This window comes from Rhinoraja longicauda, chromosome 15 (genome assembly GCF_053455715.1).
Source record: "Rhinoraja longicauda isolate Sanriku21f chromosome 15, sRhiLon1.1, whole genome shotgun sequence".
Taxonomy (NCBI): Eukaryota; Metazoa; Chordata; class Chondrichthyes; order Rajiformes; family Arhynchobatidae; genus Rhinoraja; species Rhinoraja longicauda.
In genome coordinates, this window is record NC_135967.1 from 7,563,309 (window position 1) to 7,578,242 (window position 14,934).

At 45.9% G+C, this 14,934-nt stretch overlaps 1 protein-coding gene across 3 annotated transcripts in view; it reads right to left on the reverse strand.

Moving 5' to 3' along the window:
• Positions 1-14,934, reverse strand: part of ophn1 (oligophrenin 1) — a 195,949-nt gene that overhangs the window by 29,812 nt on the left and 151,203 nt on the right. For all 3 annotated transcript variants that reach the window (XM_078412146.1, XM_078412147.1, XM_078412145.1), the window contains exons 21-22: positions 13,309-13,471; positions 7,505-7,555 (exon numbers count right to left, since the gene is read on the reverse strand). In XM_078412146.1, coding sequence (XP_078268272.1) covers positions 7,505-7,555; positions 13,309-13,471 — 214 coding nt within the window. The remainder of the gene's footprint in view (positions 1-7,504; positions 7,556-13,308; positions 13,472-14,934) is intronic.

Below are 14,934 nucleotides of genomic sequence, written 5' to 3' on the forward strand. Positions count from 1 at the left end.
ATGTTGCGAGGAAGGAGGGCGCAGATGTACTTCTTGACTAGCCTCTCCAAGCATTTCATGACAACCGAGGTGAGGGCCACCGGTCGGTAGTCATTTAAACACGCTGGAGAGGCATTCTTTGGCACCGGTACAATGATGGATCTTTTGAAGCATGCAGGGACCACGGACTTTGCCAAGGAGAGGTTGAATATTGTGGTGAGCACTGGAGCAAGCTGAGTAGCACAAGACTTTAGTACTCGCCCAGATATACCATCTGGGCCTCCAGCTTTCCTCGTGTTCACACGCGTCAGAGCCCACCTCACCTCATGCTCGGACACCGAGAATGTGTGCACATCCCCGGCGGTGGATCCCCCTCCAGCCTCGCTAGCCAGCGCCCCTTTGGTGCTGTTTTTAGACGGCGAGCTGGTGGTGTTACCCGTCTCAAACCGTGCGTAAAAAGAGTTCAGGTCATCAGCTAAGGAGGAGCCGGCACTTCCGGTTGAGGGGGTGCTGGACCTGTAGCTAGTTATAGTCCGTAGCCCCTGCCAAAGGCGCCTGGTGTCCTGCTGCTCCATCTGTGACTCCATCTTGTCCCGGTACCTCTTTTTTGCATCCTTCACTGCCCTTCGCAGTCGGTAGGACTCTCCCTTGTAGTCGTCCATGTTGCCGGATGCCAGGCCGGAGTTGTAAGCAGCGGTGCGAGCATTCAAGGCCACGCGAATAGACCTGTCCACCCAGGGTTTTTGGTTAGGGAAGATACTGACCCTTACCGTGGGGATGATGGTATCGGCTATTGTGGCAATGAAGTCCGTAACCGCTTCCGCAAACTCATTTACGTCTCTGGAACTTTCTTGGAACATGTTCCAGTCGACTTCGCTCAGTGCATCTTGCAGCATGGCCTCTGAATGGTCAGCCCACCGCTTTACGTCCCGCGTCACTGTCGCTTCCCGTACTATCCGTTGTTTGTACTCCGGCAGCAGGAAAATGGCAGCGTGGTCAGATTTCCCAAAAGGAGGGAGAGAAACGGCCTTGTAGCCTTTCCTGAACGGCGTGTAGCAGTGGTCCAAAGTTCTTTCTCCCCTGGTGACACACGTGATGTGTTTGTAGAAGTTGGGCATGACCTTTTTGAGATTTCCCCTATTGAAGTCTCCAGCCACCAGCACAGCCGCATCAGGGTTCTTGTTTTGGTGTCCGCATGCGGTGGGATATAGACGGCTGTGATGATCACCGAGCTGAACTCCCGGGGTAGGTAGAATGGTCGGCATAGGATAGTTAGATGTTCCAGGTCCGGCGAGCAGGAACGAGAAAGCGTCTTAATATTCCCAGGATTACACCAGTTATTATTGGTCAAGAAGCAGACTCCTCCGCCCTTGGATTTCCCGGATTCTTCCGTTCTGTCCGCCCGGAAAACAGTGAAGGACTCGGATGGGCAGATCACCTGGTCAGGCACCTGCCTCATTGCTACCATTACTGACATCAGCTTCAATTCCAGATTTATTTAATTACTTCAATGTAACTGCCTTAATGGGATTTGAACTTGCGTGTCCAGATCAGCGGTCCAGAAGCACAATCGCTGTTCCAGTGTCTTAACCGCTGAGCCACCAAGAACCTGCTCGACAATGCCTTGAAGGCAAGTATGCTTCTCCGTAACTAAGGAGACCAAACCCAGATGCACCACTTCGGTACAGTCTCACCGAAGCCTTCAGTAATTGCTGCAAGATCTCCATACTTCCCCCTTCGTGTAACTATGTGGAGTACCTGCTTGCTAACTCCTCAATCTATCAAACATTTTGCACCACTTCTTTATTGTTCCCACTGAGGTGGATACACAAACGCCTCACATCATATTCCATCAATCTGTTTTCTGCCTTCAAACCGAACCAGTCTAAGTCCCTTTGAAGATTTGTTTCAGTTTCACAATTTACTTCCCTACCTATCTTTGTATCAGAAGCAAACTTAAATGAAAGGACTGAGTGTAGTGTATCCAAGTCATTAATATAGATGGTAAATAACTGAGGCTCCAGCCCTGATCCCTGATGCAACCCTGAAAGTTAGTGCTCGCCAACTTAATAATGACCCTCTTATCCCTACTCTTTGTTGTCTGTCCTAACCAATCCGTTATCTGCACTGATATATTACTCTCAACCTCACGATCCCTTACTCTGTGTAAAACCTTTAATGTGGCTGATTTTCAAATGCCTTTTGAAAATTCAAATATATCAAATCCACCAGCTCGCTTTTATTCACTCTGATGGTTTTATCTGCACAATTTATTACATTTGTCAAACCTTATTTCCCTTCGTAAAACCGTAGTGTATTTGCCAGAACATGTTAAAACCAGTTCTGCTTCACTCCACTCTCCACTTTATAATGGATCCCAGCACTAATGTTAGACTGGATGGCCTACCCATTTTCTCTTTTACTCTTTCCCCCCTTTTATTGAATTACTAGACCAAGTGGACCCATTGGGCCCAAACCTTTCCTGCATTGATGCAGCACCCTCTCCACCCCCCTCCCTCTCCTACCCCTCCCCCTCCCCCCTCCCCTCCTCCCTCCCCTCTTCCTCTCCCTCGAACTCCATCCCCCTCAACCCCCTTTACCTTCGCTCCCCCCTCCCCCCTCCCCCCTCCCTCCCTAGGAGATAGATTTAAACTTTAAAATGTGAATAACTTTAAAAATATAACACCGATTTCAATGAAACTTCTTCCATTAGCACCAAAGGAACGGCGGTGAGTAAGGTGGGCCTAAAAATGTTGCGCTATCGTGTACCATTTTGGCTGTAGTCCAGGAACAAACAAACGAGAGTTTTAGTATATAGATAGATACCATGATGTTCACAGGTACAGACGAGGAGATGAGACCCGACGGGTTAGCCATGATGATGTTGAATGGTGGGATGGGACAGGCTTGAGGGATTGGTGGCCTGTTTCTATGCCTGTTTTCTTATGTTCTAATGTACTCTTTTCTAATCCATTGGAATCTTTCCAGAATCTTGGAAATTTTGGAAGATCATATCCACCGAGGCAAAATATTCACCATCTCTTCGGCCAGTTCTTCTTGCTGACCCACAAGGGCCAATGTTTTCATCAGTTTGTTTAATTCCTTGATCTAGAATTCCTCATTCTCTTTTAATCTCTGGTCACAGACTAAAACTTGGGTCTCTTAGTTAAGTTTGGTTTAGTTTAGAGACACAGCGCGGAAACAGGCCCTTTGGCCCACCGGGTCCACGCCGACCAGCGATCTCAGCACACTAACACTACCCTGCACACACTAGGGACAATTTACATTTATACCAGGCCAATTAACCTACAAACCTGTAGGTCTTTGGAGCGTGGGAGGAAACCGCAGATCTCTGAGAACATCCACATAGTTCACGGGGAGAACGTACAAACTCCGTACAGACAGCACCCATAGTCGAGATCGAACCCGGGTCTCTGGCGCTGTCAGGCAGTAGCTCTACCGCGAAGCTACTGTGCCACCTGTCTTCAATTGCGAACACAATAGACAATAGACAATAGGTGCAGGAGGAGGCCATTTGGTCCTTCGAGCCAGCACCGCCATTCAATGTGATCATGGCTGATCATTCTCAATCAGTACCCCGTTCCTGCCTTCTCCCCATACCCCCTGACTATGCTCTCCTTAATAGGATACAGGATACAGGATATCTTTATTTATCAACCAAAAAATACGTTTTTTGGACGAGATTTCGTCACCCGCAGTCCAACAATAAGAGCAATAAAATAAGCAAATTACACAACCCCAACCAACACAAAACACACACACAAAAAAGAAACATCCAACACAGTGAGCTCTATCCAGCTCTCTCTTGAATGCATTCAGAGAATTGGCCTCCACTGCCTTCTGAGGCAGAGAATTCCACAGATTCACAACTCTCTGACTGAAAAGGTTTTTCCTCATCTCAGTTCTAAATGGCCTACCCCTTATTCTTAAACTGTGTGGCCCCTTGTTCTGGACTCCCCCAACATTGGGAACATGTTTCCTGCCTCTAACGTGTCCAACCCCTTAATGATCTTATACGTTTCGATAAGATCTCCTCTCATCCTTCTAAATCCCAGTGTATACAAGCCTAGTGGCTCCAGTCTTTCAACATATGACAGTCCCGCCATTCCGGGAATGACACAAAGGGCTAGATTTCCAGCTCATCAGCAGGTGACCTAGTAGTGTGCTGTTTCTTCCAGCTGTGGTGTTCCCTGGAATGCCAGCTTGTAGCTCATCGGCACGTGTACGGGCACCAGGTAGGGCCCCACCTGACCCCTGCCCAGCTCACTCTCCAGGTGGTCTCAGCATTGGTGTGCACTCAACTCATTGACCGTCACAACTGGCGTTTACTAACATTTACCAATGCGCAAACATGCATGGCAACTATTAATTATTATTTCCAATAAGGTAAATTAAACCAACATTTTTAAAATAAAATAAGTACAGAAATAATTCCACCTTCTTCCACCACCACCTTCCCCATGACGGCTCTTTCCTACCATTGGGCCTTCAATGGGGCTTGCATCCTTGATCCAGGCCCTCACCAACCTAGGCTCAGCTGGCATCTCCCCAACCAGACTACTGGGAGATGTAAGGAAAATGATGCATGCATTTACCTGCAGGAGGAGTTCTCCAATACAGCTATCGAAGCGGAAGATGTCCCCTAACAGCTGCAGGCAACACCAGACCTGGGCAATGGGTGTCCAACATAAAATCCAGCAATCTTGACACAGGCTCTCGCCCTGAAGTGCCGACTAATCCTTTGCCTCCACAGATGCTGCGAATCCCGTCGGGTTTCCCCAGCAGTTTGTTTTTACCTCCCGATTCCAGCATCTGCAGTCGCTCGTGTTTCCAGCATAAAATGTTGGTTCGTCTCAATAGAAGCGTTAACACTCAGGCAGAATATTTGCCCAGCCTGGACACACCTTTATTCCCAATCAGTCATTCCACTCTCTAAAATTCTAAGACAGCATTTACCTCTGATGCTGACTTTTCTGCACTCCCAGAGGCTCTTATGATCTGTTTCTGCATTTCTTGCACATAATCTATATATTGGCTATCCTTTGACGGTTCCCAAAATTCTTCCAACCTTTGTGCCTTTATAAATCTTTCTATCTGGTTTAGTTTTGTTTATTATTGTCATGTGCCCCAAGATACAATGTAAAGCTTTTGTATGTGTGCTATCCAGTCAAAAAGACTACATATAAATACAACCAAGCCAGCAGGGTACAGTGAGTGCACAGATAAAGGATAAGGCGACAACATTTAATTCAAGACACAACATTGAAGTCCGATTAAAGATAGTTCAAAGGTCTCCAATGAAGTCCAGTCTCTAATAAAATTCTTAAATTTTTTTTTTTTAAGAGAGCCATAAAGGAATCCTTTTCCATTGTAATTTTCAGTGGTATGTATATTCAGTGAGAATTGGAAAAGATTTCTTTAAAAGCCCACTTTTAAATCATACATCAAATATTTAATCAACTTTAGTAAAAATGGCCACTCATAATTATAGAATTGTTTTCAGTTTAAGACGTAGCTTCCAACTTAAATTTGTCCGTCTTAAACTAAATGTAAAACATTACTTCATGTAGACTTTTCCCCAGAGCATCCTTCCATTAATTAATTTAATCTCATTATAAATGACATACCGAGATAGTCTGTTCCTTGGTCGACAAAATCATCTTCTAGGAAATAATCTCAAAAGCACTTTTCAAACTCGTCCTTCCTCAAGAGTACCTTTGCCAATTTAACGTGCCCTTTGTTCTCTTACCATGGTTTTTGAATTGGGTTTGTCCCACTTCAGAAACATCCGAAAGATTAGAATTACCAACTCGCTCCATAGAATCATAGTGCTGTACAGTATGGCCCAGCTTGTTCATGCTGACCATGTTGTCATTCTGGGATAGTCCTACTTGCCTGCATTTGGCCAACGTCACTCGGGACCCTTCCTATCTGTCCATTTGCCTTTTAAATGTCGTAATTGCATCCACTTCTACAGCTTCCTCAGCATCTTGTTCCAGACCCAGAATACACTCCGAGTGGAAAAAGTTGCTCTTGAGGTCACTCTTAAATCTCTCCGCTCTCACCTTAAACTTATGCCCCCTAGTTTTAGAATCAACGGAACAGAAAACAAGGTTGACGGCTGAAGAAATAGGTTGGGCTTTGGTGATACCTAGATGCGTGGAGCCAATAGTACAAGCAGGAACACATCTGCTGGTGAAGAAAGCTCAACACAGTGACACCTCCCACCTGCAGGAGGTCCTGTACAAAACAGCAGGTCTAGTGTGTCCCTGCCCATCCAAATAAATCCACTTCTGCGTACGCAGCTTTGAGAGTTATGGTGAAGCATGTGCCCATCAACATACTTCTTTGAAATGCGTTGGTTTTTACCACTTCCACCCACTTGGCATATTCTAGGACTCCAGCTCTAAAGAAGTCTCTCAACCTCTTCCAAAATGTCCGTGACTATTAACAGCAAGCTTTCCGTACTACCTGCTCACCACGGCAATCCACCACCTCCACCACAACTGAACACATTTCAGTTAAAGGACAGCTGAAATCAATAGACATCAGGGCAGCAGCACAGCAGGTTGGAAGTCAATATGATCAATGTTAATTACTTTCCACTCCAACCTTTCAACAACCTTGCTCACACAATGTGCAGGAAAACCACAGCCTCCGATGAAAACAAAAGCTTCCTCACCTTCCTCAGAAACATTGTGGTTAGACCTCCCTCTGTGACCAATGTTCCCAATCGATGTTGCCCATTAATAATTACTGTACATGCAACATCTCAGTGGATATAAATTAATGTCAGCAAAGGGCTTCTAACACAGCTCCATTATATACAGATTGGCAGGAGTTATTCTCCAGGGATTTCAAGGGTTCTACCAATTAGTCACTGCTATTCCAGTGAAAAGGTTGAAGGGAAGATCCTGGTTTTGCTTTACATAGTGTTTTCCATCGGGTTGAAGCCAGAGTTACAGTGGGCCATCTGAGGGACCCCTGAAGAATGCCGTGGCAGTTCTTCCCCCAAACAGGAAGCACCCAGCCTGAGTGCATCCCCTAGGTACGGTAGCCAAGACCAGTCACTTCGCAACAGAGGGAGAATAAAACCTTCAGTGCTCTCTCCACTGCCCGCCAAGAAATGCCGCAACACTTGGCTCGGACGGGCAAAGCAGCTTCCCAAACTTTCTGTAATTCTAAGTAATTATTTATAAGTGAAGTGAGCGCAACACTAGCCAATTTGTTCAACCTCAAGATTTATACAGGGGAATGCTCGATTTGGTTGGAACCTCAGCACAAGTCACACTGAGCAGTCAAGTTCACTTCAAAAAAACCATCGATTAAAGCCTCCCTCGTAGAATTTATCCATCCCTTAAACACTGGTGCAAAATAAATCCTGCAGAACAATATTGCAGGAGATCTTTTGGAAACAATATATATATATATATATATATATACACATATATACACAGGGGGCATCAAATACATTTGAGCATCAATAGCAATCATTGTCTCTTACCTGCCTGATACTCTAGCAGCCTTTTCAAAAAACTTGGCTCTGGAAGCAACCCTATAAAGTAAAACAGTACAGTCTAAGTATTCCCTTGCAAAAAGGCTAACCATCGTAAAACCAACAGGAAAGATTATGGCTCTATGTTCCAATGGCTGGATGCCTAGAACTGCAGCAGAACCCCTCTCAGTCCCGGGTATATGTGAAATGTTCCTTTTAAAGACACAAATCAAATAGCACATCTGTGGAATGGTTGCCTACACATGCCAGCCTCAGAATTAATCACACCCCAAAAACCAAAAGCTACTATTTTGTCACATTTTCTGTGTCACAGATCTGTGCGTGGGAGTCTCACAGACTACTTGTGGACCGGGCATGTGTTCCTGACTCTGGAGCTGAGGTATTACTTATCCAGAAACTGTTTTTAAAGACAGAGACAGACAGACACAGAGAGAGAGAGACAGACAGAGAGAGAGAGAGAGAGAGAGAGACAGACAGACACACAGAGAGAGAGACAGACAGACAGAGAGAGAGACAGACAGAGAGAGAGACAGACAGAGAGAGAGAGAGAGAGAGAGAGACACAGAGAGAGAGAGAGAGAGAGACAGACAGAGAGAGAGAGAGAGAGAGAGAGAGAGAGAGACAGACAGACACACAGAGAGAGACAGACAGACAGAGAGAGAGAGAGACAGACAGACAGAGAGAGAGACAGACAGACAGAGAGAGAGAGAGAGACACAGAGAGAGAGAGACAGACAGAGAGAGAGAGAGAGAGAGAGAGAGAGACAGACAGACAGAGAGAGGGAGAGAGAGAGAGAGAGAGAGAGAGACAGACAGAGAGAGAGACAGCCAGACAGACAGAGAGAGAGAGAGAGAGACACACAGAGAGAGAGAGAGACAGACAGACAGAGAGAGGGAGAGAGAGAGAGAGAGAGAGAGAGAGAGAGAGAGAGAGAGAGAGAGAGAGAGAGAGAGAGAGAGAGAGAGAGAGAGAGAGAGAGAGAGAGAGAGAGAGAGAAAATCAGTTTTGAATTTCATTCAAAGAAGTGTTTTTAATTTTGTTGACTCATTTGGACTGAAATTCAAAACCCAAAGCAAACAGAGAGAGAGAAACAAATCACAAGGATCTACTTGATGTACTAGGAGATAATTTAAGCTTGAAAAGTCCCCCAAAAAGCAATTTATCGTGACTTTCACCACACACACCCCCTAACTCCTATTCAAAATAAAAAGTTCAATGTAAAAGCCAAGTACTGGAAGATAGCCCAGCCAAGAGTGGAGGCTGAGTAGAAGGGGCGGGGATGTGGGTGACAGTGGTGGAGAGAGGAAGGTGGTGCAGGGCTGTTGATGTTAATGGAAAGGAGACGCTGGAAAGAGTGGACAACATCAAAAGCAAAGATCACAGAACGCGGTGAGTGGAACATGACGTTAATCTAAACTCGGTTTCTACGGTTTGTCCAAGTGTGGGTAGCAGTTCCGGACGTGGCCCCTCGTAACCTCTCACCTTGTAACCGGCCAGGCTGCACGATCGCATGCCAGTCGGTGGTTTCAGAAGATTCAACGTGAGCAGAGCAGAGTGGGAGCAATGGAATGAAGGGGAGAGAGGAAAACAAAAGCAAGGAGAACAGGAGCAACCAAGTGAGATGGTGAAGCTTCACTGGGATGGAGTCCAAATCCAGGTCATTCCTAGTTGGTGCAAATCGCTTTGCTGGCGAGGAGGGAGCTGTACTAAACACGATGGACCAATTTCATGCTCCTTCCTGCTTTTGGAAATGGAATTGGTGCAAAAATTGAGTTAGCACAAAGGCACACTGTGGGGGCAGAATAAAAAGCAGCATGAAGAACTGCAAGTTATACGGGAGGGAGAGAAAGAAGTAGAAATGGTTAGAAACAACCTTGAAGAGGCAATATATCTGCTTTTGTAAGATCTGGTGCGTCCACTCCCAAGTTTGTGCATCTGACCACCAGGTTCAAGAACAGCTTTCTCCCCAAACTATCATTGTGCTCATGAACACTGCACAATACTAGCCTCAACTATGAACGGTGGACTGTCTTTGATTACACTGAGGACTTTGGGCTTTTCTGCAACAGTATTTGTGTAATTGATTTATTAAACTTTTGTTTTTTACATATTATCTCTGTGTATTATGTTTACAGGCCAGTTATGCTGCAGCACGTAGGGACACCGTGGTAGAGTTGCTCCCGTACAGCGCCAGAGACCCGGGTTCAGTCTTGACCACGGGTGCGGCCTGTAAAGAGTTTGTACGTTCTCCCTGTGACCACGTGGGTTTTTTCCTCCCACAATCCGAAGACATAGGTTAATTGCCTTTGGTAAAATTGGAAACTGTCACTAATGTGTAGGATGGTGCTCGTGTACGGGGTGATCGCTGGTCGGCGCGGACTCAGTGAGCTGAAAGGCCTGTTTCTGCGCCCTCTCTCTAAATTAAAGTCGAAAGTAAAGTAAGAATTCAATTGTTCTGTTATCAGTACATATGATAGTCAAAACACTCTTGAAGATTGGGGAAGAAAGCTTTGATGAACTAAGCTTGTTTACAACCATTTTCAACATTGTTTTTAACCCTTTGTCTTTATTTCCCTTCCTCCCCTGTGACGTGTAGTTCAGCCCCAGATTCTGGACTTTAGTTTGGCCGTAAACTTTGAGCAATTTTATAATCTATGTGTTTTTATTACCGGATCAGGGAACATTTTGATCTGGAAAATTGCAGTAAATGAATTGTCACCTTCCACAGGTCATTTGACTCATTACAATAGAAGATCAAAATGAAAATGGCAAGCTAAATATGTGTCCAGTGGAGTGGGAAGCTGTTGTTCCTAAATTCTCACACATTAACCTGCAGTTGAGCACAGCGTTAGGCTTGGGAATCAAGGGTAACCTGGCATTTCCCAATGGTTAACAATGGAATGTAACAGGCTGAACTTCTTCTAAGGCACAGGTGGAGCTGGAGAAACTCAGGGTGCACTCCTCAATGAAATCTTGAAGTAACAAGGCGATAATTACGTCGACTTGAGGAACTGCAGATGCTGGTTTACAAAAACAACACACAAAGTGCTGGAGTAACTCGGGCAATGATTACATCATCGTCTTTGAGCAGCTTCAAAGCTCCAAAGGCAACGCTGGGAAATATCTTAGGGTGAGGCTCAATGCATGGCTAGTCTCAGAGAGCAAAACAGGCCTGTTATTGGGTTTCAAACATACAACTGGTATATTCCACTGTTTTTGAATGTCTTTTGCTTTCACAGCTGCTTAGGAAAATCATTGAACTGAGCGTAACATGCAGCTCAGAAGCGATGTTGCATTCAAACATACCCGTTTTTAAAAAAAAGTCATATTTGAATCAAATCAGCAGAGGACAATAAAAGAAAATTGCCATGAAGCAAAATAACCGAAATTCAGACAATGCACACCAGACCTTCCAATGCCAAATTCTTACTGTGTGTGTTGGCCGGATAGATGGGATTTAACTGCATACAGTAAAGGACAAAAACAGTCACTGGCAAACAGACCTGTGCTCAAAAGGAATGAGACTGTAAATGGGTTTACAACCCTGGTTCCTTTTTTGTTAAAAAAAAAAAAGGACTTAGCTATTCATAGTCTTTTTCTACCGCATGCCATCTCTTGAGCTCCGAGGTCAAGGGTTTAAAGCAGCCCCAGAATTCTGGGATGAAGAGGTAACGCAGGATGATTTGAACTCAACTAATAGTTGCCTTGTGATTGGGATTAGAAAGCCGAATGAGCTAGGGAGAGGTTGAGCAGGCTAGGGTTCTATTCCTTGGAGCGCAGTAGGACGAGGGGTGATCTTATAGAGATGTACAAAGTCATGAGAGGAATAATCATGTAAATGCACAGTTTCTTGCCAAGAGTAGGGGAATCAAGAACCAAGCGACTAGGTTTAAGGTGAGGGAGGAAAGATTTAATAGGAACCTGAGGGGTAACTTTATCATACAGAGGGTGGTGGGTGTATGGAACGAGCTGCCAGCAGAGGTAGTTGAGGCAGGTAGCATCGCGATGTTTGAGAAACATTTGGACAAGTACATGGATGGATAGGAAAAATCAGTCTGAAGAAGGGCCTCAACCCGAAATGTCACCCATTCCTTCTCTCCAGAGATGCTGCCTGACCCGCTGAGTTACTCCAGCATTTTGTGTCTACATGGATAGATAGGACAGGTCTAGAGGGATATGGGCCAAATGCAGGCAGTTGGGACCAGCGTAGATGGGACATGTTGGTCTGAGTGGGCAAGTTGGGCCGAAGGGCCTGTTTGCACACCATATGACTCTATGAAAGTGTCTAATCAGAGGAGACTAGCCGTTTACCACCTCATCAGTGCCAACTCACGACACACATGGGTGGCCTTGGATTCACTCTGCAGCCTAGGGGAGTATTTCTCCCTTATTTTGCACCATTTCTAAGTGATCAGGCTTCAGCAATACCCGTGGACATGTGTCAACGACTACCTGCTACATGAGACCAGAGCAATAACTGTCATCACGGACTCTGCTCAAAATATGAGGTTTTATCAGTAATACAAACATTTTTGAGGCGAATGTACAGTTGCTATGTTGTTTAGAGGATCAACTGAAGTTCAATTATAACAAAAATGAATTAAAATTTTTTTTAAGTGGATCGGTTATGATTGTATGCTATTTATACTACGATCCACTGACCGATTCTGGCAGGCTTTATAGGTGTTATGTACTCTTATTTACACCTCAAGTGTGTATTTACTCAGGCATCCTTCCCACTATATTTTCTTCCCTCCCATGACCCACCTCATTCCCTTCAACCCACAATACCTTACTTTGGTTCTACATTACACTCTGCCGTTTTCCTACCTCATCACATTCTGCCATGTGCTCCCTTTTGCCTTCTCCACTTACACCACCTCCAGCTGTGGTTATCACCTTCACTCATCTCCCCCCCTCCCACCTGGCTCATCTGCCAACCAATCCCTCCACACCCGAATCTACCTCCCACTTGCTGGTTCTTGCCCCACCACTTCCTCTTGCCCCCCTCTCCTCTCCACTCCTGCAGCCTGACGGTCCCGGCCCAAAATGTCATCTGTTCATTTCCCTCCACAGATGTTGCCGGATCCGCTGAGTTCCTCCAGCAATCTGCCATTGCTCAAGGTTCTGGAGTACCTTGCATCTTCCCGCGAGTTTCCTTTGTTGACTCCTTCCCCGTCATTGTCACCTTTCTCCTCACACCTTCTCCTCCCAACTCCCCTGCTCCATCTTAAGTAATCTTTAGACTTTAGAGATACAGCACGGAAACAGACCCTTCGGCACACCACCAGCGCCGACCAGCGGCCCTCCGTACACTAGCACTCTCCTACACACTAGGGACAATGTACAATCTTTTACCAAAGCCAATTAACCTATAAACCCGTACATCGCTGGAGTGTGGGAGGAAACTGGAGCACCTGGAGAAAACCCACGTGGTCGCAGGAAGGACGTACAAACTCCGTACAGACAGCACCTGGAGTCAGGAGCAAACCCAGGTCTCTGGTGATGTGAGGCAGCAACTCTACAGGTACGCCACTGTCCCTGCCTTATCTTCCATATGTCCCCCTGCTAAGTCGTCCTTGGTTTCAATAGTCCAACTTGGTTATATTTGATGGAGTGCAAAAGGAAGGGGAGGATGAATACAAGAAAAAGTGCAAGGTGTGGCAAGTGCAAACCCGAGCTGGCCAAGGGTATATCTGGCCTGTAAAGGTCAGCCAGAACATCTGAGTATGATCTGGGTCAATTGGGCAGGACAAGAGGAGACGGAAATGTTCACGGGAAGCTGAGCTTACACTGAAGGTGGGGCGTCTTCCATGCTGCTGGGAGGCTCCATTCTCAGCGGTGGGGAGACCTTGTCCCGACAAGGAGGGTCTGGTGGTCTCATGGGCGGCCGTTGTAGAACTGACGAGCTCTTCTCATGGTGGGGTCGATGTACAATAACGTTACTATAATCACCTGAAAACAAGAGAAAAGAATAACTCATCCTACCCAAGTACAGTATTGTACTCATCCACCCAAGTACAGCATTCCCAACACTGGGAAATACTGCTCCCAGCTAGAAGGTACCTTGCCGACCAAACAGGGACACTCTCCAATTTCCGAAGGACAGGCTTCAGCTGCTACATTGATTTTCTCACGTCCAACATCCCTTTCCCGCACCACCCATCCTGCGGCCCTTACTGATTTCTTTAATTGGATGAAAAATTCCCCCTCAGCCTTTCAAACCTAACATTCACTTGTTTGGTAAAAACACAGTGCTGGTGGAACTCAGCATCTCGGGCAGCATCTGTGGAGGGAATCGACAGGAGACTTTTGGGTCAGGAACCTTCTTCAGACTGATTGCAGTCGGATTCCGACCACAATCAGTCTGGAGGGGAATCTGGAACCGAAACGTTGCCTATCCATACCCTCGACAGATTCTGCCTGGCCTGCTGAGTTAGTCCTGCACTTTGTGTTTACTCAAGATTCCAGCACCTGCAGTTCCTTGTGTCGACATTCACCTGTTTGGTTTTAGGTTCAGCTATTCATTAAAAAAACAGTGTGTAAAATAGTACACACACACACACACACACGTACACACACACACACGTACGTACACACACACACACACACATACTCAAACATGCTTCTACCCAATGGACAGGATTGTCGTGTTTACCACTGTATCCCCGTGACAACCTCCTCAGCACCAGATGACCCCACTCCTGAATGCATTGACTGACTTCATCGTGTGGTCATGAAGTAACTGGGAACACGTTACATTCACCACAATATTGGCTCCAAACCAAGGTGCAGATGGACACTGACACGCTACTTAATCACACTGGACACTGGTTCCCACCACACCTCTGACCACCAACATTGGCCAAATCATTTCCTCATTAGACACAAAATGCTGGAATAACTCAGCGGGACAGGCCACATCTCTGAAAGAGAAGGAATGGGTGACCCTTCTTCAGACTTCTCAACCCAAAACGTCACGCATTACTTCCCCAGAGATGCTCCCTGCCCCGCTGAGTTACTCCAGCCTTTTGTGTCTATCTTCGGTGTGAACCAGTGTCCGCAGTTCCTTCCGTTGCATTTCCTCATTCGCCCAGGGACTCCTTTGGCCCCTCTATCCATATCAAGCTGAATTCCGTTAAATTAACAGAGGTCAAGCCCAGGGCATCGAATCTACATTAATCTTGGAGCTAAGCGAGAGACAACACATGCCCACTGATGCCCTTCAACATTTCTTGCCGTTGTTTTAGATTGATCAGAGATGAATCACTTCTTCAGTCACACTAAGAGCAATCTCACCGATAACAAGCACATTGCTTACCAGCATTTCAAAGTCAGGGACTGCATGCTTGAACGTTCAGGGTTACATGTGTGGTTTAGTTTAGTTTAATTACTTAGAGTTACAGCGCAGAAACAGG